Here is a 26,821-nt window from a genome sequence, read left to right as displayed (position 1 = left end):
TTCCCTCCTCTTTCATTGGCAGGAGTCTGAAGACTGGGGTGGTAATATATGAGTATCATTTAAACTTAGCACTCAAATGCTAATTTACCCTTTGGTGTGGCAGTAGATAATCAAGATGTAAATTCTCTCTTTGTTTTCTGCCATTCACACACAAAATACACTTGAGTGCTCGGTAGAGTTTCCTCTTTTGGATGACATGCAACCCAGGTTTCATAGCAAACAAAGAAAAGTGCATTATGCTGCTATTTTTGTATGAATGCCTGATCAGTCCCTTTCCAAAGACATCCTTAATCACAAGAAAATGTTATGTCTTTCCATAATACCACATTTGGTTCAAATATTTGTTCAGTGAAAAGGAGATATCATCCAAACAACATTAAGAGCAAAAATTACTTCTGTGATAATGTCCTCTACTGCTTCTGTGCTAATGTCCTCTACCTGTCATTGAAGAGATTGTTCTATCTGCCATTGAAGAGATTGTTGTGTGCTTGATGAATCTAGGAATATTATACCAGGTGTTTATAATTAAACTGATGGTGTTCTGAGTGCTGCAGCGTGATCCGTTTACATAGCAGGGTGCTGACACATCGTAGTTATGTTCATTAATCGATGTACTTGTGTCATATACTGAAAAAAAAGTTCCTCTTTATGCCAATGAGTGAAAATGTGCTGCAAGCAATCAAAGTGTGAAATGTTTCCTGCTTTGACATCAATATGCTGTCTGTCACATGGCAGTGCGTGTTGATTTCTTTTGTGAAGTGACAGTTGTCATAAAAGATTAAGAAGATTGAAGTTTTCTGTATGAAACTCAATGGCTGTTCAGAAGAAACTAAAATTGTGGTAAAGTTATTTTATCAGAATGGCAGCAATAGCAGTGCTGAATTGTGGGAATATAGCTAACAGAAACAACTGTGAAGAGCCTCCATCTCAATAAATAGGCTAAAGAATATGACCAAGAAATTTGAAGAAACAAGTGATCTAGGTGGTGCAGCAGGAAGAGGGAGGCAGCCCATTCCCATAGCAGTTGATCACGAAGTTGCTGTAGCTGTTGCCGACCACGCAGCACATGCCTCAAATTCTGCAGTCAGTGCTCAGGCTGTGTCATGGGAATTGTCTCTCCCCTGATCAACCATCAATAAGATTTTGTGGCATATTTTACACTGGTGTCACAAACAAATTCAGAATGTGCACCAAATGAAGAGCCAAGGTAAGGTACAGCACCGTGATTTTTCTCTGTGTTTTCTGTTATGCGTGGAGATGGGTGACTCGTGGCTGAGAATATTCTTTGGCTGGATGAGGCACATTTTACTCTGCATGGTGACTGAATGGATGACGTCGCATATGGGTTTCTACTCTGCCACATGTTCTGCAGGGACATGCATTACACTCGGGTTATGTAACTATGACAAGCTCCTTCATTCTTGTTCCACTTTTCTTCGAGGAGATGATACCTCATGGATGTGTTAGGTCTACTGTGACATCAGAATGTTAAAAGGACCTCCTTGTGCAGCACATTTTCAGCTTTGCAAGAATGCAACTTTATCCAAACCACTAGTTAACACACAAGATAGGGTGACACCACATGTCGCTTTTCAGGTGAAAGATTTGCTTCGAGAAACCTTTGGTAATGACCACATCATCTCTAGGCAATTTCAAAACATGTATCTTCTAGATTACACATCATCTCTAGGCAATTTCAAAACGTGTATCTTCTAGATTACCCGAGTTAAATCCATTTGACTTCTGGTTGTGGAGATATCTGAAGGATCGTATCTCAGGGATGTATCCAAATTCTTCCTGATCTGAAGGACAGAAAAGACAACATATCACTCTGATGATACTGGATGTGTGCTGTGAGCAACTGTCAACCATTGCCATGTTACAGATGCAGCACATTGCTGAGTTGGCAGGCCATATTGACTACATGATGTAACTTATGACCATATCCTAATAAACATGCCAGAGCCACCATTATCATGTGTTTGACCTCCCTTTTTTGTGCATCCACACCACATTCTGACTGCTTACAGTGCCATATTTTCACACGGTGGCAGAAAGTGGAACTACTATTTTTTTTCAGTATACTCCACAAGCTCACCTATTAATGAACATACCTACAATGTTTCAGTGCACTGAGATGTATACAATCCCACTGCACTAAGAACACATCAGTTTAATTTAACCACTTTGTACAATTCCCAATGCATCACTCCTGTAGGGATCATGAAGACAAGATTAGATTAACTGCAGCATACATAGAGACATTTAAAGCCATTCTTCCAATTCACCACATGTGAATGGAGTAAAAAGAAGCCCCAGTATCTGGTACCATGGGCAGTACCCTCTACCAAGCACTTCATAGTGGTTTCCAGAGTATAGATGTAGATGAAGAAACGTTATTATATTGAAATTCTGATTTGCAGATTCAATTCAGATGTTTTCTGTAAATCACTGTGTGATCAGCGATCTCAGAAACATTTTGTTAACATACAAGCTGACTGATCCTCAGCTATTTGTTAAGGAATATGATGGAGAATGTGAACAAATCTTATCTTGCAACAATCTTTGTGAAAGCTTAATGTGGCTGGTTCCCTTTATTCACTATTTATTGGAAACTAGTGGGTCAGTTGCCAATAAACTAATGAAAGTAATCATTCTGTAATATTTGGTACCCTTATGAAGATGTTTTTAAGTGATATATAGTGAAATTTTACCAGTCACCATCCGTAATCCCTAATGCAACCATTAATCATGTACATGATATTGGTTTCATTAGGTATGAATACATAACAAGTAATCACATTTAGGTACCACACATGAGTGACAAGTATACATAAAACGATAAACAATATTAATAACTGCGTAGAGAAATCAAGGGAACAAGAATATAGAAAACAATGTGCTACTGATAGTAATATACAGCTTCCCGTTTAACCAAAATAAGCTGTCAGTACATTAACTTTGCACATTGACATTAATTATTGCCTCTGTTATGTTTTATTTAAATAATCATTAACTTGTACGCTTCTTTTCTAATACCTTTATATTGCACTTGAAATGTGTAATCAACTACGTTACCCCGTTCAATAGTCTGACAGTGTACCCCGTTCAATAGTCTGACAGTTACCTGGGGCATGGATTCTATATTTCAAGTTAAAATTACATACTGCACAATGAGCCAAACAGAAATCTCTACATGCTTTCAATTGCACTGAGAAATCCAAAATGGAATATTGACAATATTATGTAAAGATAGATTGCTGTTGACCATATAGCGGAGATGTTGAGTTGCAGACTGGCACAACAAAAAGACTGCAGAAAAAGTCAGCTTTAGGCCAAAAAGTCTTCTTGTTAATTAGTGACATACTCACACACATTCACACAAATGCAACTCACACATGCATGAGCACTGTCTTTGGCTGTTGATGCCATTCACACAGACAGACAGCTTGTTGGTTGTTGTGCCCACACAGAACAGAGCACAGTGCTTGCGACTTAGCTTTAGATCACATGATTGAATTCAAAAGTAGCCCTGCCTTAGATGGATAGGTGACACTTGTGACCAGACTGGAGTAGGTGATGGTAGGAAGATGTACGGGACAGGATTTGCACTTAGATCTGTTACAGGAATATGAATCATGAGGCAAGGAGTTTGGAGCAGGTGTTGTGTTGGGATGGACAAGGATACTGTGTAGGTCATGGTGGGGAAATATCATTGTGTGAGTGACTGGTGGGAAGAAAAGTAGGTAGGACATTCCTCGTTTCAAGGCACGATCAGAGTTGTTTGAAACCTTGATTCAGTTGCTTTATACCTGGGTGGTATTGAATCACAAGGGGATTGCTCCTTGAAGTGGAGGTATTGTTCTGTCCATATCAAACCTAGCATCCACCAGCAATACTTCCACTTTGACAGTTGCCACCCATTCCATGCAAAGAAGTCCCTACTACATAGTATAGCCACCTGTAGCCATCAGATCTATATTGACAGGAAGTCCCTCTCAAGACCTTCAAAGACTGTGTTTACCATCCCATCCCTTGTGCATTATCTTTCCAATCACACACCACCTCCCAAAGTCTAACCATCCAGCCAAACCATCCAGCCACAGAAGAGCATTCCCCTCATGACTCAGTACCACCCAGGACTGGAACAACTGGATCACATTCTCCGCTATTGTTTCAACTAACTCTTGCTATGCTCTGAAATGAGAAATGTCCTGCCTACTCTCCATTCCATCTCTCCCACAGTGGTATTCCTCTGCCTACCGAATCTACATGATATTCTCATCCATCCCTTCACAATCTTTGTTCCTAACACCTGTAATAGACAGATGCAAGACATGTCCTATACATCCTACAAAACCACCTACTCCAGTCCAGTTACAAGCATCATCTATCCAATCAAAGGCAGGGATATCTGTGAAACCAGTCATGTGACCTACAAGCTAAGCTATGACCAGTGTGCTGCATCCTATGTGGTCACAACAACCAACAAGCTATCTGTCTGCATGAACGGCCAGTGAGAAACTGTGGCCAAGAAACAGCTGGACCATCCACTTGCTAAGCGCACTGCATATCACAATGTTCTTCATTTCAGGGACTGCTTCACAGCCTGTGCATCTGGGTCCTTTTCACCAACACCAGATTTTCTGAAATTTGCATGTGGGAACTCTCCCTGCAATGTATCCTACCTTCCTGCAACTCTCCTGGCCTCAACCTTTGTTAGTCATTGTCCTTCACCCACCTATCCCCTTCCCTGTTCCCACTCCAGCACCACACAGCCTCCTATTTCACCAGTGCACCCAGTCTTATTTCTCTCCTTTTCTACCCCCCCCCCCCCCCCCTTATCTAACCTCCCGACTGCACATAGCTGTCCTATCCTCTCTCTGCATTGTCCATGTATGCTTTCACAAGCAGCACTTTACCAAGCCCCATCCTACCCTGCTATCCCTCCTCCTGTCCAGCCCAGCCTCCTCCTTACCCACACCACCCAGATTGCTTCTCCCATCATTCATCATGCATAGCTGCTCATAGTCTGGCCTCAGTAGCCACAGACAGTGATCTTGTGTGTGTGAGTTGCATTTTCATGAATGTGTGTGTGTGTGTATGTGTGTGTGTGTGTGTGTGTGTGTGTGTGTGTGTGTGTGAAGAAGGCCTTTTGCCTGAAAACAGTGTTCCTGTCATGCCTGTTTGTGACTCAAAATTTCCACTGTACACCACTGTATGGCAATTAAAAGTCTATGCTTTTCATAATATTGTCAGTTGCATTGGAGAATTTGAGTTGAAAAGGACAATTTGGAACTCCTAAAACAATTCAGCCACATGTGTGTTTAGAATCATTGCAGATCTTAGAAAGAGACATATGGAATAATGTTCGGGGGCAACGTCTAGTGCGTTTAAATTAAGTTGCGACTTTTAACAGTTCAGTACGGAGCAAGTGTAGGGAAGCATAGTTGCCAGCATTTGACGCACGCGTCAGCTGGTGACTACAGTAGGAGGCCAAGCCTACTCAGCATGGAACCCATTGCCTCTACAGTGTGAACAGCAAGCTGTGCAAGCCGGTGGATCTGTGATCTTTCTCAACCGATTTTAAGGAAACTATTTGGTACTAATCCTCATTCTCACATATCTTATAGTTTAATTCGTCAACTTTTTGCTGAACCACCTGTCATTTTGTTAATGGTCAGTTATTGTGATATTTCGATAGTATATAAACTACTGCAAGAAATTCTTAGTTTGCGGTAACAAATAAGTATCACTATTAATTTGTGTTTTGTGTATATTAGGTTTCATGTTGCTGCATACTAAATGTAGGTAATATATTGAATTATTCTTTAAACTTGGAAGGATATCACTGTCTGTTTCCTTTGACCTGACTTGCACTCAATTGTTAATTTAATAGTATACTGTTTCAGGATTCTGTCACAATTTCAATTGCATTAGAATGTTTCTGAGAAGAATATTTCTAATCTCTGCTATTTCTGTAATGTTTCTAATCTCTGCTATTTCTGGACAAAAGAAGCACATTTGAACATGGCAACTAGAGAAGTTACGTATTCTTCAAAACTTGTCACAGTCCTTCAGGAATAGATGTCTCCTCAACTACCTTCTTGGTATGATTCAAAACTCAAGACCAATCTTGTCATGTACATTTGCGGTGGCTTCTTTTGTCAACGTTTGAATCCCAATGAGTGTAAATTTTTTTGTTTTTTGCCACATTACTTTTCACCTCTGCCTATGTCCTCTGTCACTTTTAAATGAGGAACCCTGATTAAACTATTCCCTTTACCGTTAGCCAGTTTGTATACATGTTAGCGTGAAGTTTTCACTTGTACAGCCCTACAAGCACCATTAAATTCGCCTTACACATGCTACATTCAAGTTTATCACATGGAACATGAGCAAAATATCCATTTTCCTCCAATGCAGTCTTGGAGCTTTGTGCATCACAACAGAGTGGTATGGCATTTTTTCCATTACTGTTGTTGAATTCTGATGAATGTTTTGCATCAGAATGTTACTTTCCCAGCTGGTGAACATGTTCTTGGATGACACTTTTATTGCAAATTTCATATTCAGACATACTGTACTGTTGTTATTAATGCAACATCCACACAATATACTTGGTCACAATACCTGACAACTACAGACTACCTCATTGCCAGAAAACATGATTTTACAATGAGAGCTGACGAACGACTATTTATTCTTGGTATGGCAACAGGGGTGCTTTACCAGCCAAACCACTTGCGGCATGGTAGGGAAAGCCGGCTCACCATTGGTGTTACCTGGGCAATGGCGTTACGTCTCCTTCTGGTCAGTCAAACATCAAAAGTCATAACTAATTTTAAACACACTATAATCTTTAATAGAGAAAGTATTCTTTGCTCAGAAATGTGCTGTAAGAATAATATGTGGTGCTCATCCACAACCATCTTCTAGACATCTGCTTAAGTAGTTGTGCATTCTGACTAATGTTTTACAGTATATGTATTCCTTCAGGAAGTTTGTTGTAAATAATCTTCTACAGTTCAAAGTGAACTGTGGTGTACATAATTACACAGAAGAAGGAAAAATGACATTCATTACTCCACTTCAAGGTTGTCTTTAGCACAAAATGGGTGCACAGTGTTGCAACAAAATTTTTTGATCACTTACCCAGTGGTATAAAATGTGTTACAGAGAATAAAATAAAATTTGAAAACAAACTTGAGAAAGAGTCTTGTTGACAACTCCTTCTATTCCATGGAAGAATTTCTATTATTGTCATGTGTGAAAGGTGGTGAGTATGAATTACTAACTTACATATGTATATCTATGTTTTCTTTTTGTAAAAAAGTGACAGTTTAGAAATGTTCATAATCTAACCAAGTGTACAATTAATTTGTAAATGTAAAATGACTCATTCCACATCATTACAATTTATTGTGAAAATGTTCCAGTACATGACACCACCTAACTTACTAATATATCACAGGTTTCTTCCTATTCTTTCATATACCACTGAGGCTCTACTATGATTCTATGCAGCTAGCACACATGGGAGAATGGACGGGTTATCCACAGAATTGTGTTGGTACAGTTGGTAGTCCTCTGACCTGAAAAGGCAGAGATCCATGTTCGTGTCCCAGTCTGGCACAGTTTTACCAGCCTTGTGTAATCACTCCAAGTCATACTTTAGAAATACTGAGAGACTTGTTTCTAAACAAAAATCTTGCCAGTATGGTTACTTATTGCGCCCATCATTGTGTTTGTGCAACATTGTGTGCTCGAGTGAATGAACTCATGAGCCGAGACTATCTCAGGGCTTAATTTTGGCTGGAATCGTGTTCTGCTATTTCCAAGGGAATTTTTTTGAACTCAGTGGAAGAAGTCATAGTAGACACATATTAAATCACAACTTAACTATAATTTGCTACTGCACCACCTCAGTTGAATGTAACAATGTGTGACTAACGTGATGCAAAGGGCAGGGGTTATGGGACGAGGTACTGTATGTGTGTGTGTGTGTGTGTGTGTGTGTGTGTGTGTGTAGTTTATTTGTATTCTGGCACCTAAAATTTTAAAAATAAGCACTGGAGTATCTGGTATATCCCATTTGGACATCTAGCTCTACTCACACTAGAACACTGTAACAATGTTTCTACTAGCCCGTTTGCTGAAATTTTCTTAATTTCCTTGCCAAACTTGTGGTAATCATATCCATATATTCCTAAGCAATACTAAACCAAACTTAGAAACAAGCATTACAACAAAAATATATGGAGCCTATTGAAAGTAAATTATACATATGGAAAAAGTCAAATCAGTTATAAAAATTATGTGTTACTGCACATCACCTTATTTGCAGGTTGACTTGACTGTTAGCACACCCAGTCCTGAAGCTGATAGATTGAAAGACATTATAATGAAAGATGCAAGAGAACTTATTAGACTTAAGTTAGCAAATTATATAAAAACATTAAAAGAGGGTAAGCTTCCATTATTTAGAGCAAATTTTTGTTGTTGTTGTTGTTGTTGTTGTTGTTGGTGGTGGTGGTGGTGGTGGTGTGTGTGTGTGTGTGTGTGTGTGTGTGTGTGTGTGTGCTTGTAGTAGTATTAGTAGTAGTAATAGTAGTAGTAGTAGTTGTTGTTGTTGTTGTTGTTGTCGCTGTTGTATCTTTGTTGATCCTTTGATCATTTTGTACAATGATGTGGACAGGCTATTTTAAATAGGTATTAAATACACACTATTAGATAATATAACATGAAAACGAACTTTTTTCTCAGTTACATTCTAAAACATGAAATCTGTAAGTTCTGTTTCACATCTCGTCAAAGATTTATCCATGTAATTTTGCTCACCCACAGGACCGGTTCGACAACATTATTCCACAAAAGTGACTTATCATTTGATGCCCCCCTCCTCCCTTGCACACTTTGACTGACATCAGTTTTCAGTACTTATTGTGATACACGCTGTTTACAAATCTTGTACTTGGGTGTTTTTCTCAGCTTGGCACTCCAGGTGGCCATTACTAATTATGATGCATCTTCTATAGGAAACTTACAAGTGTGGCATCTCTGGCACCCTCCCCAACTTGGTACCCCAAGTGGCAACTTGACTCAATTGAATCTCAAACTGGCCTGACTCACAAAATTGCTGGTCTTTGTCCAGGTTACAACAACTTTTTGGTACTGAATTACCTAAACAATCAAAACAGATTAACAGGAACAGAAAGATTCTGGTATTAGCAACTTTTTCAACTCTTTCTCAAACATTCTGTATGTTCTCTTTACTTCTGCAGGCAATGCATTGTAGATCATCTTAGGTTTATGTAGCATGCTTTATTTGATATAGGGCTTTGCTATGTACATTTTGATGAAAATTATTACTACTTCTAGTTTCATAATTGTGAACTTGGCTGTTTAATACTGAAAATTCCCTGATTCCTGTGAGGTAACACATAAGAGCACAACCCCCCACCCTACCCATCCCCATACACACACATGCTACTGTCATTCCAAAACATTTTAAGATATAAGTATATTTGCTCAGCATTTTGTTCAGTTGGGCATCATTTTTTTCCCTATGTTAACCAAAAGCTTAGATACTTTGTGTGAGATGTTTGTTCAGTGCTACAATCCAATGATTATAGTATTACATGGCTTACTGTTTTAAATATTATATCTCTAAACCTTATCCACATCATTTTTTCTTGATTACCACTATGCAGTTGTGTCTCAACCATCATTCTGCTTCATCTGTTATCACAGTGACCTTCTGGTGTAAATCACATGCTTTGTGTTCTTTAATAGAAGTGCTAGTGCCACCTGTGAACAACACTAGCTTCTGTGGTGACAAGTTGTGTGTAAATCATTTATAAAAATTATGAATATTGTAATGTGTAACTAACTTTCATGTATTCTGAAAAGTAATTTTAGTTTTCATGATATATTTCTACCACCTGTTACACGCCAGAAAGATACATCTTAAACCCAGTTGTAGGTCACTCCGCAGACACTATATTAATATAATTTCCTGAAAAGCATGTCATGATCTACCAGATCAGAGGCTGTAGATAGGTGTAGAAATAGTTTGCAAGTTTAATTAATCTTAATTTACAGCGTTCAGCAATTGCTTCTAGAAGTCAGAGACAATTGTTCTTATATATTTGTGTTTTCCTGATACCAATTTGAGGATTAACTAGTTTTTTTCTTTTTTTTTCTCAAAAAGTTAGAGATAATCTTTGATGCACGACTCTTTCAGTTATTTTAGAAGATCTTGATAATCAGCTTTATACATTTTTGCATCTTGTATATTGTTCTTTTTTGTGAAGTAGCTTTTTAATAATTGTTTTAGATTTTTTGTTAATGTCATTATTCTGAATGATAAATTGAATATATCAGTTAGCTGAGAGCCTATTTTGCTTGAACTTTGTTTAATGCCTGTATCCAAGATACCACCAGGACTATATGAAGTTTTATTTCTTACTTTTGTAGTTGTGTTTCTTACTTATGTTACAGTCACTGGATACAGAGTAACTTGCCTTTTGTGATTATTTTCCAGATTTCAGCAAAGGCATGATTTTGGCAAGGAAGAGTGAAGGAATGAGTGCAACTAAGACAACAAAGACTGGTGACACTGAAAGGTTATCTCAAGTACTTTTTGAGAAAGTAAGAAGTGAAATTTCACATCCATGCTTTTCATGAGTTCATATAGAATGATTATCTTTTTGCATTAAATTCTATCTTATTTTCTTAGGTTCCAGTATCAAAAAGCGAACAAGAAGTCAAGCAATTAAAAACCGTCAAAACTGGAACCCTAACTATGACAATTAAACTACAGTGCACTAAGGAAGAATTTTATTGTGCTCTTACAAATAAAGAGGTAATCAATGCCATAATAATATTAAAATGTTTATATTACAAGGAAAGTAGATTCTGTCACAGCTGATATGTTTTCAGATGGTGGAAGCTTTCACTAAAAGTGGTGTTAAAATGGATGTAGAACCTGGTGGGACGTTTGAGTTACTCAGAGGAAATATAAGTGGACAATTCTTGGAGCTGGTAAGAAACTTTGACAATGTTATTACTTTACTTGTCCCAGATAGGTAATATGAGTCTTGTTTTCCTTGCATTCATTTGTATAGTGCTGTGAAAGATCTATCAGTTCCAATAAGAGCTGTCATTCAGTTCTGATGAAGTGCTATATCTTTCATTAGATTAAATCCAAGGATGCTAATTACCAATAAAATTGGGCTATCAATTAGTTGTAAATAAACTGATAATAGTTCATGCTTTTATACGCACCATTCACTGATGTGGTAGGGTGTATTACACTTAAGGCACAATGATGTGTGGTATGTGGCAGTGGCCTTTCTGTGACATGGAAAGCTGGGCTACAACAGTTTTGTGTGAGAAGCAGATGTTGTCTATGTTTATGCAAAGAACTGATAGAGCTGTCATCAGTAGGAAGCTTAGAAATCATGATCACTACAGAGCAAACTGAACTGATGAAGTTCACGTAAATCTAAAATGCTCTTATAAAGAAGAACATGTGTGTAAACACACACACACACACACACACACACACACACACACACACACAGGTAAGCCTGTGCCCTTGAATGAATTCAGTGGGGGTGATAATGTAGAGGAAGGGGAAACTGTTGGGTAGAGAGTGACAAAACACTGGGTTAATGGAGACTGAGGGCAGGAGGATAACTGGTGTGTAGGATGTGTTAGTGATTTGTGGTTTATCTTTTTATCTGAGGCAAATACTTGACATACTCCAAATAGTTCTGTAGGATACAGAGTTGTGTGTTTCCAGTGTGCCACAGCACATCATATGATGTAAATGCTACATGTTTGCAGTCCCACTGGATTATTGGCTGAGCTAATTAAATGTCTGATAGTATGTGGTGGTCAGAAAATTGTTTCAACATTGAGTTTTTCGCAGACTCTTTGCAATATCAGCTGTTGGTTGTCTTAAGTATAAAGAGAGAACAGCCACAAAAATGCAGGATATTACCACAAACAAATTGAATTACAAAATGTGTGCAACAGTGGCTGTATTAAAAGTGCCCAGCTCTTAAATGGGCCTCCAACGAATTACAGAGGCAAACCTTGGTCACAAAACATGTGGTTGTATTGTCAAAAAATTGTCAGGGACACTCATTACTTGAAATCGCCATCCCAATGTGATCAGCTAGAACATTATGACAATCTACCTAATAGCCAGTACATCCATGTTTGGCATGGATAATAGGAGCGACACGCATGACATGGAAGCAATGAGGCCTTGGTAGGTCACTGGAGGTAGTTGGCATCACATCTACACACACAAGTCACCTAATTCCTGTAAATTCCGGGGAGAGAGGCAGTGAGTTCAATCACATCCAACAGGTGTTCGGTCGGGTTCACATCTGGCGAGTTGAGCATCTAACACATCAATTGAAACTCATCACCTTATTCCTTGACCCATTCCATCACACTCCTGGCCTTGTGACATGATGCATTATCTTGTTGAAATATGCCGCTACCACCGGGAATCATGATTATCATGAAGAAGTGTAAGTGGTGTGCAACCAATGTACAATGCTTGTTGACCATCATGGTGCCTTGCAGAAGCTCCACTGGACCCATGGATTTGCATGTGAATATTCCCCAGAGTGTAATGGAGCTGCTGATAGCTTGTCTCTGTCCTGCCACACAGGTGTCAAGGAGCTGTTCCCCTGGAAGACACATCATGATGAAGAATGTATTGGGATTCATCAGAACATGCAATGCTCTGCCACTGTGCCAGTGTTGATGGTCAAGTGCCCCAGTCATAGATACCAATGTCACGGTGTTAACATTGTCACATGGATGGGTCATCAGCTCTGAAGACCCAGTGTTAAGAGTGTTTGGTGGGGGGGGGGGGGGGTTTCTGCCCAACCCCATGACGTCTGGACGTGCTTTCACCAGCTGTTGAAGACACTCACCCCAACACTCCTCAAACACCTGAAAAATCATGCAATTTCTAAAATGCTCCTGCTGAATCTCCAGGCCAGCACAGTCTGCCCATGGTCAGACACAAATTGATTGTGTGTCTTCCCCATTTGCACATGAGCAGCACAATCATTGATACTACATGCACTGTGCATGTGTCTGACTAGCAGCCATTCCTCACCAGGTTCTGTCAATAGTAGATAGGTGGTCATAATGTTGTGGATGATCAGTGTAAGCCATTTTACCAGTAGTGTGCTTTTGTTGTATGACTACTGAAACTGTATTTTACTCCTTTTTTTTGTGTGGCCATCTTCTGCAGCAGCTGTTAACATCCATTATTATAGGTTATCTGTCTTGAGCTGACTGTAGTGTAATTAAAAAAGAATTACACCAGACACACTTGACTTTTATTTATAAAGCATCATCTGTGGCATTCTGTAAATTGGATACATACGTTTGTACATTTATGTTTTGATTCTTTTAAGTTAAAAACAGTGTTTTTTTATGAGGTTAGTCTGTAAGCTACTTACAATATTTCTTTACATAGTCTGTACCTTCCCCTCTTGCTAGCAGTGGTTGATGTCGATAGGCTTCATTTCACATCTTCAGTTTTTGGCATTTTGCATTATTTCCTGTGCTGTACTATTTATAATTGACTTTCTTAACTGTTTTTCATTCATCACTGCTACAGTGTTTATGCCTATTAGTTTGTTTTCGTTCATGTTGTGAGTATTGGAGCACAATTATTTTCAGTTCAATAATAAATTCTATTTAAGAAGTGAAGGATTAACAAAGGGATCTCCATTGTCTGGAACCATAGCAAACATATTTATGAACCATGTAGAACAGATTATATTTAACAAAATAGTGTCAAATAGGTATAACATCCTCTAATGGATTAGATATATGGATGATATCTTGTGCCTGATGATGAACCAAACAATAAAATTGACCAGTTACACACAGACATAAATTCTGTTCATGATAAGATGCATTTTACAATAGAGAAAGAGCATAATAGACAGTTAAATTTCTGGGAAATCACCACATTCAAAGCAACCAACACACATTTGCCGTATACCGAAAACCGACAACAGCCGACACAGTTGTACATGAGACATCACAACATACCAATTTTCAAAAGCAGGCAGCACTTAGATACATGCTCCACAGGCTACACGCTGTACCATTAGATGCAGACAATTACAAAAAAGAAATGAATACTATCAATCCAAAAAACCATAACAGTAAAGAAACAACTCATAAATTATCAGATCAACTTGGCTATCCACACACTTTTTAAACTGATTGACCACTTAATATAGCATTAAAAGTACAAATATAACCACAGGCCCATTTACCAATACCATTTCTCCCAGATCCATCCCATAATCTTCACACACACACAAAATCATTTCATAGGTTGGCAACACTCACAACGTGAAAGAAAACGAACAAATAGGCATAAACACTGTAGCAGTGATGAATGAAAAATAGTTAAAAAAACTCAAGGCACCATATAGGCAACAAGTATTGTACACTGGTTGCACACCACTTACACTTCTTCATAACGATCATGATTCCCGATGGTAGCGGCATATTTCAACAAGATAATGCATCATGACACAAAGACCAGGAATGTAATGGAATGGGTCAAGGAATACAGCGATGAGTTTCAATTGATGTGCTGGATGCTCAACTCGCCAGATGTGAACCCGATCGAACACATGTGGGATGTGGTTGAACTCACTGCCCCTCTCCCGGAATTTACAGGAATTAGGTGACTTGTGTGTGTAGATGTGATGCCAACTACCTCCAGTGACCTACCAAGGCCTCATTGCTTGCATGCTTTGCGTGTCGCTGCTATTAGCCATGCCAAACATAGACATACTTGCTATTAGGTAGGTGGTCATAATGTTCTGGCTGATCAGATTGGGATGGCGATGTCAAGTAATGAGCGTTACTGACAATTTTGTAACAATACAACCTCATGTTCTGTGACCAAGGTTTGCCTCTGTAATTCGTTGGAGGCCCATTTAAGACGAGGTACTGGCAGAAGTAAAAGCTGTGAGCATGGGGTGTGAGTCATGCTTGGGTAGCTCAGTTAGTAGAGCACTTACCCGTGAAAGGCAAAGGTCCTGAGTTCAAGACTCGGTCCAGCACACAGTTTTAATCTGCCAGGAAGTTTCAAATCAGTGCACACTCTGCTGCAGAGTGAAAATCTCATTCTGGAAACATCCCCTAGGCTGTGGCTAATCCATGTCTCCACAATATCCTTTTTTTCGCGATGCTAGTTCTGCAAGGATCGCAGGAGAGCTTCTGTTAAGTTTGGAAGATATGAGATGAGGTACTGGCAGAAATATAAGCTGTGAGGGTGGGACGTGAGTCGTGCTTGGGTAGCTCAGTTGGTAGAGCACTTGCTGTGAAAGGCAAAGGTCCCGAGTTCGAGTCTCGGTCTGGCACACAGTTTTCATCTGCCAGGAAGTTTCATATCAGTGCACATTCCGCTGCAGAGTGAAAATCTAGTTCTGAATATGTTGTGTCTTTTGAAAATTGAGGGTGAGACCATTCGCAGAAAACCGGATACTTCTAAGAACATTTTTTGCCATTTCTTCTGCTTCTGTATGTATCTTGGATTGATTACAATACCATTTCCACCTGTGAAAAGAACTAATTCTTTTTGTTGTACACTACTGGCCATTAAAATTGCCACACCACGAAGATGACATGTTAGAGACGTGAAATTTAAATGACAGGAAGAAGATGCTGTAATATGCAACTTATTAGCTTTTCAGAGCATTCACACAAGGTTGGCACTGGTGGTGACACCTACAACATGCTGACATGAGGGAAGTTTCCAACCTATTTTTCATACACAAACAGCAGTTGACTGGCGTTGCCTGATGAAACGTTGTTTTGATGCCTCATGTAAGGAGGAGAAATGCGTACCATTACGTTTCCGACTTTGATAAAGCTCAGATTGTAGCCTACCGCGATTGTGGTTTATCGTATCGTGACATTGCTGCTCGCATTGGTCGAGATCCAGTGACTGTTAACAGAATATGGAATCGGTGGGTTCAGGAGGGTAATATGGAACGTCTTGCTGGATCCCAATGGCCTCGTATCACTAGCAGATGAGATGACAGGCATCTTATCTGCATGGCTGTAACAGATGGTGCAGCCACATCTCGTTCCCTGAGTCAACAGATGGGAATGTTTGCAAGACAACAACCATCTGCACGAACAGTTCAATGACTATCAGCTTGGAGACCATGACTGTGTTTACCCTTGAGACTGCATCACAGACGAGTGCCTGCGATGTTGTACTCAACGACGAACCAGGGCGAATGGCAAAATGTCATTTTTTTGGATGAATCCAGGTTCTGTTTACAACATCATGATGGTTGCATCCATGTTTGGCCACATCGCGGTGAACACACATTGGAAGCGTGTATTCGGCATTGCCATACTGGTGTATCACCCGGCGTGATGGTAGGGGGTGCAATTGGTTACACGTCTCGGTCACCTCTTGTTCGCATTGATGGCACTTTGAACAGTGGATGTTACATTTCAGATGTGTTATGACCTGTGGCTCTACCCTTCATTTGATCCCTGCGAAACCCTACATTTCAGCAGGATGATGCACGACCGCATGTTGCAGGTCCTGTATTGGCCTTTCTAGATACGGAAGATGTTCGACTACTGCCCTGGCCAGCAAATTCTCCAGATCTCTCACCAATCGAAAATGTCTGGTCAATGGTGGCCGAGCAACTGGCTCATCACAATAACTCTGGTCACTACTCTTGATGAACTGTGGTATCGTGTTGAAGCTGCGTGGGGAGCTGTACCTGTACACACCATCCAAGCTCTGTTTGACTCAATGCCCAGGAATATCAAGGCTGTTATTACGGCCAGAGATGGTTGTTGTGGGTACTGATTTCTCTGGATCTATGGGAGAAAATGTAATCACATGTCCGTTCTAGTATAATATATTTGTCCAATGAATACCTGTTTGTCATCTGCATTTCTTCTTGGTGTAGCAATTTTAATGGCCAGTAGTGTATATAGACAGAAAATTGTTTACATGTATGAGGAACAATAGTGGACCTAAGAATGAGTCTTGGGGAACACCATACATGATTTCTCCATAGTCAGAATTATGTCCCAGGACTATATTGGTTGAATTACTAAGTACAACTTTCTATATTCTTTTGGTTAAATATGGCATTATCCATTGGTTGGCTATACCATAAATCCCATAAAATATCAGTTTGTAAAGGAGAATACTGTGATTCACACAGACCAATCTCTTAGACAGGTCACAGAAAATACTGATCGGTGCTATTTTATTATTTAATGCTTGTAAAATTCGGTGAGTGAACATATAAACAGCTTTCTCAATAAAGCAACTCTTCTGAAAATCAAACTGTGATTTGCTGAAGATATTATTGTTGCTAAGATGAGATACTATTCTAGAATTAATCACCTTCTCAAAGATTTTGGAAAATTGTGCCAGCAGGTCAGTAGTTTTGACATCTCTCATATCACCTTTCTTAAAGAGAGGTTTAACAATGGAGTATTTCAGTCTCACTGGAAAAATGGTTTGAGTCAGTGAAGCATTACATATTTCACATAAGGTCAACCTTATAATACAGGAACAAATCTTTAGTATTTTATTGGAAACACCATCAAAACCAAATGATCATTAATTTATGAGGGAATGTATAATTTACTTAATTTCAGAAGAAGAAATTGGTGTTACATTTATATTATTTAATTTTGTGGGAGTTAATTTTCAAACATACTGCTGTGAATTCTCTTGGACTTTTTGCCCCAATACTTCCTACTATATTCAAGAAAGATTACATATAATTACTATCTGTGACTCATGGTTTATAGCCCTTCTATTCGGTTCATTATGGATGTTAACCAGTTCAGTGGCAGGTTGTCCTGTATCTCATTTCACTACATTCCATATTGCCTTAAGTCTGTTATCAGGATTACTTATTTTTGACATTACATGCGTGTTCCTTGATTTTTAATAACCTTCCTTAGTACTTTTGAGTAGTTTTGTAGTGTGCAACTACTGCAGGTTCTCTACTTGTTATTGCCAACAGATAAATTTCTACATCTACATCTACATCTACATCCATACTCCGCAAGCCACCTGACGGTGTGTGGCGGAGGGTACCCTGAGTACCTCTATCGGTTCTCCCTTCTATTCCAGTCTCGTATTGTACGTGAAAAGAAGGATTGTCGGTATGCTTCTGTATGGGCTCTAATCTCTCTGATTTTATCCTCATGGTCTCTTCGCGAGATATACGTAGGAGGGAGCAATATACTGCTTGACTCTTCGGTGAAGGTATGTTCTCGAAACTTTAACAAAAGCCCGTACCGAGCTACTGAGCGTCTCTCCTGCAGTCTTCCACTGGAGTTTATCTATCATCTCCGTAACGCTTTTGCGATTACTGAACGATCCTGTAACGAAGCGCGCTGCTCTCCGTTGGATCTTCTCTATCTCTTCTATCAACCCTGTCTGGTGTGGATCCCGCACTGCTGAGCAGTATTCAAGCAGTGGGCGAACAAGCGTACTGTAACCTACTTCCTTTGTTGTCGGATTGCATTTCCTTAGGATTCTTCCAATGAATCTCAGTCTGGCATCTGCTTTACCAACGATCAACTTTATATGATCATTCCATTTTAAATCACTCCTAATGCGTTATCAGGATTATTGCTTTCTTCTTTCACAGGATACTTTAATCCTTTAGTGATGCAAGGTTTTTTTCATGGCTATTAAATGTCCTTTCTGATTAGCTTATGTGAAAAGCTATTTTCCCATAATGATATGAATGTATCATGAAATAGATTTAGATTTTATGTTATCATTTGTTTCACTATAAATTCCATCCCATGTCATCTCTTGTAATCTCTTATTAAAAACTTTTGTCCTAGAGTCAGTAATTATTCTATCTGATTTGCACTGAGAAGTATCCATACTGTAAGGAAAAGATAGAGAATTAGTCAGTTTACAGGACATGACTCATACTCATGCAAATACACTTAAAACAAGGTTATTTTACAGGCTATCAGTTTTTAAATAGAAATTTGTTCTTGAAATGAAAGGAAACATTCAGGAGGAATGATTTTAGGTTACATTTAAAACTTCCTTTGCTATGTATCAGAGGATTTATGTCACTGGGAAAATTATCAAAAATGTTTTGTTGCTGCAGATTGAACTACATTCTGAGCCACTGATAGCTTTAATAACTGGTAATGTTGGCATTTTTCCTCTAGTGTTGTGGGTATGAATATCACTGTTCTTCTCAAATTGTGATGTATTATTTACTGTGAATTTCGTTAGTGAAAATATGCAGTTAAAATGCCTAACTACTTGAAGAGGAGCCTACATGATGACCACGGGTAAACACTGCATAATTATGATACTGTCCACTTTTGTGCAATCAATATTTACTTTGTAAGTGAGTTTTTCAGAAAATTATTCTATAAGACATTGCTGAGTGGCAATACGCAAAACATGTCAGGAGATTGATTTGTATGTTTCCAATACTAGGAATTATACAAAGAGCAGAAATAGCCTGAACTTAATTGTTTGAAAAGCTCAGCAGTATGATTTTTCCAGTTCAAAGCATGTACACCTGAAAATGTGGGGAATCCTAACTTGTTTACTGTCCCATGTCCATGTGCTATGTCAGTTGTTAGTATGTCTCTGTTTCTTGTACAGAACTGAATGTGGTGTGTTTTTTTCAAAATTTTGGGAGTGTCCATTTTCAAGGAATCACTTAATAATCCTTTGGAAAAAAATAATTGTTAACAGTCCATTCTGTGGCTCTCTTGCAATGGGCTTTATTATTGTAACACTGGTATTGTCCGTGAAAAGTACCAATTTTGCTTGTTGAAGGAATAAGAGTGGATCCACAATTGAACCCTGTGGAAGTCCCTTTTCGATTTCTCTAGAATCGCTAAAATTTTGTACCGTTCCAGCATTGTTTGAATTTGTCAACACAACTTTTTGCTCATTGTTTGATAATTATGATTCAAACCAGTTGTGTGTAAAGCCACCATTTCCATAAAGCTTGATTTTTGTTATAGTTACATTATCTACACAATCAAATGACCTGAAAACATCACAAAAAATTCCAACTGGCAATATTTTGTTATTTAATCCATGTAATATTTGATAAATGTATAAATAACATTTTCAATTGAGCAACGTTTCTGAATCCAGAATAGGAAATTATATACTAAGTAAGTTTTTTCTATTCTTCCTTTTTCAATTAACTCTACACAAAAGTGATGTTCCTCAGTAATCTGTGATATTTAACTTCTCCATACCTGTTTATGTAGTGTTTGGAAAGGCACAGGATATATATCAGTTCCGAATTTTCCATAGCTTCTGTGCATACGAGAACTCATCTACCTTTTTTAACTCCCTACTGTTCTGATAAAACAAATTAATTTCATTTTTATGGAAACTGTTACATATATTATGATGGTATTCTGCTATAATGTCTTTCAATACCGTTCATTTGTAAACCTAGCTCTAACCTCAAAAATGTGCCTCTCTGACTCTGGTAATCAAAGGGATTTTGCTTTGTGTGTTTGTGGCACCCTTACAATTTCTGCTAGAGGCTAAGCTAATCTGTTTATGCATCACCTATTTAGGTGCAGTCCATGATTTGTGTGTCCCCAACTCTCCATTGCACTAACAGGCTCAGCAGAGATATGAGACTGTGCTTCGGTCATAATGAATCCACTCAGCTCTTCGTTTACATACTGTCAGGTTAGCATGTCTGTGTATGTATGGATGGATATGCGTGTATGTGTGTGTGCGCGAGTATATACCTATCCTTTTTTCCCCCCTAAGGTAAGTCTTTCTGCTCCCGGGATTGGAATGACTTCTTATCCTCTCCCTTAAAACCCACATCCTTTCATCTTTCCTTTTCCTTCCCTCTTTCCTGACAAAGCAGCTGCCGGTTGCAAAAGCTCGAAATTCTGTGTGTGTGTTTGTGTGTTTTATTCATTGTGCCTATCTACCGGCGCTTTCCCGCTTGGTAAGTCTTGGAATCTTTGTTTTTAATATATTTTTCCCATGTGGAAGTTTCTTTCTATTTTATTTACAATGATATGAGAATGTATATAGACATAGCACTGTTTCCTATAGTGTACATCACACTGAAGATTTATAAGTATTCATAATATTAGCGGAGTAAAAATAAGTTCAAATAATGCTCATCATAATCAAACAGCAAAAGTTCATTAATGGACAATCGGTTATTGAACAGTTTGATTTTGAAACATAATAAAAATATATAATTTAATTTATGATAGATCATATTCAAGGAAGTCTTGTGTGCTGTAAAAGCAATGCTTTGTTAGGAGCACTCTTAAGATTTTTTAAAATTTTGTTGATTGTTGAATACTTTTTGCTTCTTTCAGATGTTGGTTGTAGAATTTGATTCCAACACATTATTGCTATACAGTTTAGTAGAACGGGAAACTAGTCTTAACAATTTTTTTGACCTTGTCATTATGTGACTGTCCAGATTCATGTGCAATCTATTGATGTTTTGTTTAATGAAACAGAGAAGTTCAAATATATGTTGACTAGGGAGAGGCAGTATGTTTAAATTTTGAAGAGTAGTTTACAAGTTTCTCTGTGCTTTTTGTACAGGATTATTCTGATTGCTTTTCTTTTTTGCAGTATAAATAATTTACTTGATTGAGTACTAAGACCCAAAAAAATAGTTCCATAGTGTAGTACTGAATGGAAAAGAGCATACCGATAGTACATGCATTTTAATGTGCTGACATTTAGCTCTTCCCTCACTTAATGGAGGATAAAATAAACTTTGCTTAGCCTGGAACTAATCATGTCCATGTGGTTTTCCATGTGAATGCATCAGTGATGTCAATCCGTAAGAATTTTGTTTCATTGACGACTGCTACATTATGCCACTTAGTGTTACTGTTAGAACCTGGGGAATTCTGTTCTGAATGGTGTGGAAGGCTAGGCATACTGTCTTTCTTGCATTTAGGAATAGTATATTTGATGCAATCCACGAATCTAGTTGGGTTGTATTTTTATTAACTGCTGACTGAAGAGACTCATCTGTATTTATATAAAGTAAGAATAATGAGAGACCTAGAACAGAGCTGTGTGGCACATCATAGTTTGTCAATTGTGTAGATGAATGTATCCCAATTAGGATTCCACTTGCTCAAGATCACTTACACTTTGGATGGTTACCCTAGATGGGGATGTATACTTCATATCAAGATTGTAACAGTTCATGAAAAGTTTAAAATTACACTGATCATCAACTTCTGTAAGTAAATTGATATTAAAGTACCACAGATTCAGGTTTCCTTTTTACCACTTTTTCTATAAATTTCTATAAAAGGAGCTCAAGCTGCCCAAAGGAGATCTATAAACTGATATTATGTACACACTGATATCTTTGATTTCAACACCTGAGAATTCTATGTCTTTTCTATAGAGTGAGAGTTGCATGTGCCCAATGATGAAGCCGCAACTCTCTCTCTCTCTCTCTCTCTCTCTCTCTCTCTCTCTCTCTCTCTCTCTCTCTCTCTCTTTTTACTAATTTGCAGCTTTCTCCAATAACTGAAGTTGTTAAGTCTGATCTTTCTTTAGGGCGGTATAGCAAAAATCCTCCTCCTTTTTTGTAGGCTGCCTTGGCCTTAAGTTAGCACTTACTGTGGCTGATACTCTGTGTGTCATTACTGTTGTTGGTACCATTAGTGGCGGTGGAGCTGTTGGAGTAATTGCTGTTGCTGTGGTAATTGTAGAAAACTTTGCTTTTGCTATCCTTCCTGGTTTGTTCTGTGGTACTTTTTCTGTTGCTCACCTTGATGGTGCCTCTTCGTCATCAGATTTCTGCAGAGCAACCACTTCTGCACAGGAGGGGGTCAGTGAAGAAGGTGTACTGTTTGATTTATTAGATTCTGTTGCTGCTTCTTGTGCTGCCATTGTTGATGTCTGTCCCACACATGGAATTACACTGCTCACCTTCACTCTTCATGCCATGATTTCATTTATCATTTTATATACAAAGTTCTTTTCTTCATAATTCAGATGCATTCCATGTCTGGTATGTTGGCAACAGTCCAGTTTGACTATATCAAGGATGCTGCATTTTCTGAACAAAGAATACATCTATTTTATTTGAATGTTATTTTTTCGTGTTTCTTTGTTCAAACACGTGTGATGTATTATCCAAAGCATATACACACACACACACACACACACACACACACACACACACACACACTCACACTCAAACATCTTGTTGATTGTCCGTACACATATGTTTACCGTTTCATACCCGACCTCAGACTCTCACAAAGAACTTGAAAAACAAAAAATGTTATATGTGACTTGGTTGATAGGCACCACATTAGCCCCCACCCCCACCCCTTAGAGTGTGAAGCACAAACAGAAATATGAGGGCATTCATGTAAAGGAAGCAGCCAGGGGGGAAGGAAGAGGGCGTTGAAACAGAAACAATACATTACATTAGTAAATGAATACTTTGAGCCAGTGAGGGGGCTGCGATGGTCCTGCCTGACTGGGCGAATCCTTGTACATCAGTGGATGGATCCGATGAGGGGACGGGTGGATTGTGAGGAGCCAGGATAGCAAACCTGAATGTGTGTTGTGGTACAAAGGACTTTTACTGTTGATGGGTCAGTACCAACAGGCAAGCGGACAGACTGGAGAAGATGATGTGGATTAAGTTGTCATTGGGGAAGATGGCTCATTTGTAGAATACAAACATGTTATTATGATGCATAACAAAAAACACTTTATAACTGCAAATGAAATCAGTGTTGACATTATCTACCACTTCCGTAGAGGGGGTGACAGAATTCCACACGAAACATTGTCAGCTTCTGAGGCTGGCCCCTGATACGTCACTAAATCTTAACAGGGGAGAGGTGGGGGGCTGCCTGTTGGAGGGAGAGTCATCACATGTGTCACTCTGTAGGGTGATGTCACATGTACCTGTAGCTTTTCACACAACCATCCCTGCACGTCACACGTGCAGGGATGGTCATCACTCACTCGTGAACCATTGGTAGAGAACTCATGCGAGGCAGGTGTAGCAGGAGTTGGATACTGTCTGAGTGGGTTATTGAACAATTCTCCTAGCGACCAAACCAGTTTGAGGCAGCAGATGGATACAGTTTGAGGTGTATCGTTAATGAGTACTTTGAACATGATGTTACGCCATGAGATGACTTTGTGCAGGCCCGAGTATGGAGGGCTGAATGCAGGCCGGACAGTGTCATCGCGCACCATGACGTAAGTGCATGACGCCAAGTCATTATGCAGCAATACGGGGGGAAGTGAGTGTGGCCAAGGATTAGCTGCTTAACATGCCCGACGAATATCGAGTCGCAGATTTGATCCGGCGGAAGTGAATGCTTGACTAGTTCTGCTGGGAGTGTGAGGGGTTGTCCATATAGTAGTTCCGCTAGAGACACACCAAAGTCTTCTCTGTACACAGCCAGAACGCCTAACATTACCCATGGAAGGGCGTCGGCCCACTCGCCTCCGTGGCACATCAGTGAAGCTTCAAATGTTTGGTGCCAGCGTTCGATAAGCCCATTGCTCTGGGGATGGTATGCTGTTGTCTTAAGTTGTTTCACCCCGCGCAGATCACAAAGCTGCCAGAAGAGGGTGGATTCGAACTGGCACCCGTGGTCGGTGGTGATAGAAGCTGGGCAGCCGAAGTGCGAAATCCACATTAAAAAAAGGGCTCGGGCCACCGTATCGGCTGTCATAGTAGTGAGGGAAATTACCTCTAACCAGCAGGTAAACCTGTCAGTGGCAGACAGTATATAACGAAAGGGGCCCGAGAGGGATAAGGCCTGACAATATCAATGTGTATATGTTGAAATCTTCATTTTGCCATGTCGAAAGTACCCATGAGGGGCTGTGCATGACATCCTACTTTTGTGCGCTGACAAGCCACACAATGTTTTATCAGCCCATTGTTTTATCAGCCCGGTCCAGATGAAACATTTGGATACCAGACGTGCGGTGGCACATATGCCAGGGTGTGCCAAGTTATGAATATTATTAAAATTGTCCCAGTGGAGAGGTCCTTTTGAAATGTCTCATCAGATGGGTGACAAGAACCCAGGAAGAGCCCGTAACTCAAGTTTGAGTCCTGTTTTAGTGTGGGGGCACAATGCGGCAAGTCAGTATCATCTGTTTGCAATTTAGCGAGTTTGCTGAGGGCCAGTTGTGAAGATAATACTGACACATGAGATTAAAATTCGGTGACAACATTGTCTGCCCCTCTGACATAATGTATGTTGTTCGTAAAGTGACATATGAAGTCCATGTTACAGGAATGTCTCAGGGATGAGTCCTTGCTGGGGTTGTAGAAAGCGTATACGAGTGCTTCGCAGTTGGTAAATACCACAAGATGGAGACCTTTGATATCGTCTTGGAAATGTTTGATAGCAGTGTAAATAGTAAATAGTTCCCAGTCAAAGGTCGACCATTTATATTAGGAAGCAGATAGTTTGTGGGAGAAAAATCTCAGCGGCTGTAAAACAGAACCCACGTTTTGCTGAAGTACTGCCCCCACTGCTGTATCACTTGCATCTGTCGTAAGCGAGATGGGAGCATCAGGATGGGATGAGCAATCGTAACGGCTGTCTGTAAGGCTGATTTGAGGTTATCAAATGCACATCGCATATCTGGAGTCCAGGTGACCACCCGATACCATGTAGTGTTTTTGCCTGTGAGAGCTTCCACCAGTGGGGCCTCTATGTTAGCAGCGTGTTAGCGGTAGTAATTTACAATTCATAGGAAGCAGTAGAGGCCCTGAAAGTCTTTGGGCAAAGGCAGAAGGCACCATACTAATAGCTTCGACCCATTCGAGTAGGGGGCGGATGCCATCGACAGAAACCATGTGACCCAGAAAAGTGACACTAGTCCAGCAGAGTTGTGACTTAGCATTGTTCACTGTGACACAGTTTGCTTGTAATAGTTGCAACACTGAATTTAAGTGGAGTTCATGGTCCTCGAGTGAGGAAGAGAAAGTTAACAAGTTTTCCAGATACACATACGCAAGGTCCAGTTTTCCAAGCAACGAGTCAGTGAACTGTTTCCACATCTGTGCGACATTTTTAAGGCTGAACAAGATAAACAGATACTTGAAGAATCCAAACCGGGTGATGATGTCGGCTTTTTGAACGTCCTCGTGTGCCATTGGCTGTTGGTGGTATGACTTATGACAGTCGATTACACTGAAAACTACGTCCTTCAGTTTAAGGTTTAAATTAGTTATGCCAAGAGAGTAGATCAAGAAATTATTAGCGACTCGTATGCATGTTGTGGAGCAAAATCTTGAATATTTTGGACAGTATAATTATCTAAAATTGTTCTGGTGTTAAGCTCCCAATACTCAGCGCACAGGCAGAAAGTGTCATCTTCCTTAGGCACCAAATGAATTGGTGACGTTTGACTACTACAAGAAGGGCGAATAGTCTTACTGCCTAAAACTTCCTGAATAATTGCTTTGGCGTGTTTAAGTTTTTCTGGGTTTTAATGCCTAGCCTTTGCACGCACCTGTGGACGTTCCGTGGTATTGATTCTGTGGACAGTACTGTTGGTGATTGCAAACACCGACGGGGATGATGAACTCACTCCTGACGAAGTATGACTAACCTGTAATGCACATGCTTGTGTGTCCCAGGCTGGGGGATCAGCAGCAGTGGTAGTGATCCACTGGTAGTCCTTGTTGTGGAGCTCAGTAGGGTACTTGGTGGTGTTGCAAACACAGCTTGTGTCCAG

General features: G+C 39.5%; 1 protein-coding gene across 3 annotated transcripts in view; it reads left to right on the top strand.

Moving 5' to 3' along the window:
- LOC126266674 (activator of 90 kDa heat shock protein ATPase homolog 1-like) overlaps positions 1 to 26,821 on the top strand; it is a 138,038-nt gene that overhangs the window by 74,446 nt on the left and 36,771 nt on the right. For all 3 annotated transcript variants that reach the window (XM_049971094.1, XM_049971093.1, XM_049971096.1), the window contains exons 5-8: positions 8,348 to 8,468; positions 10,547 to 10,653; positions 10,742 to 10,867; positions 10,945 to 11,046. In XM_049971094.1, coding sequence (XP_049827051.1) covers positions 8,348 to 8,468; positions 10,547 to 10,653; positions 10,742 to 10,867; positions 10,945 to 11,046 — 456 coding nt within the window. The remainder of the gene's footprint in view (positions 1 to 8,347; positions 8,469 to 10,546; positions 10,654 to 10,741; positions 10,868 to 10,944; positions 11,047 to 26,821) is intronic.

Source organism: Schistocerca gregaria, chromosome 4, assembly GCF_023897955.1.
Source record: "Schistocerca gregaria isolate iqSchGreg1 chromosome 4, iqSchGreg1.2, whole genome shotgun sequence".
Classification (NCBI taxonomy): Eukaryota; Metazoa; Arthropoda; class Insecta; order Orthoptera; family Acrididae; genus Schistocerca; species Schistocerca gregaria.
This window is presented reverse-complemented; position numbering and strand designations above follow the sequence as displayed.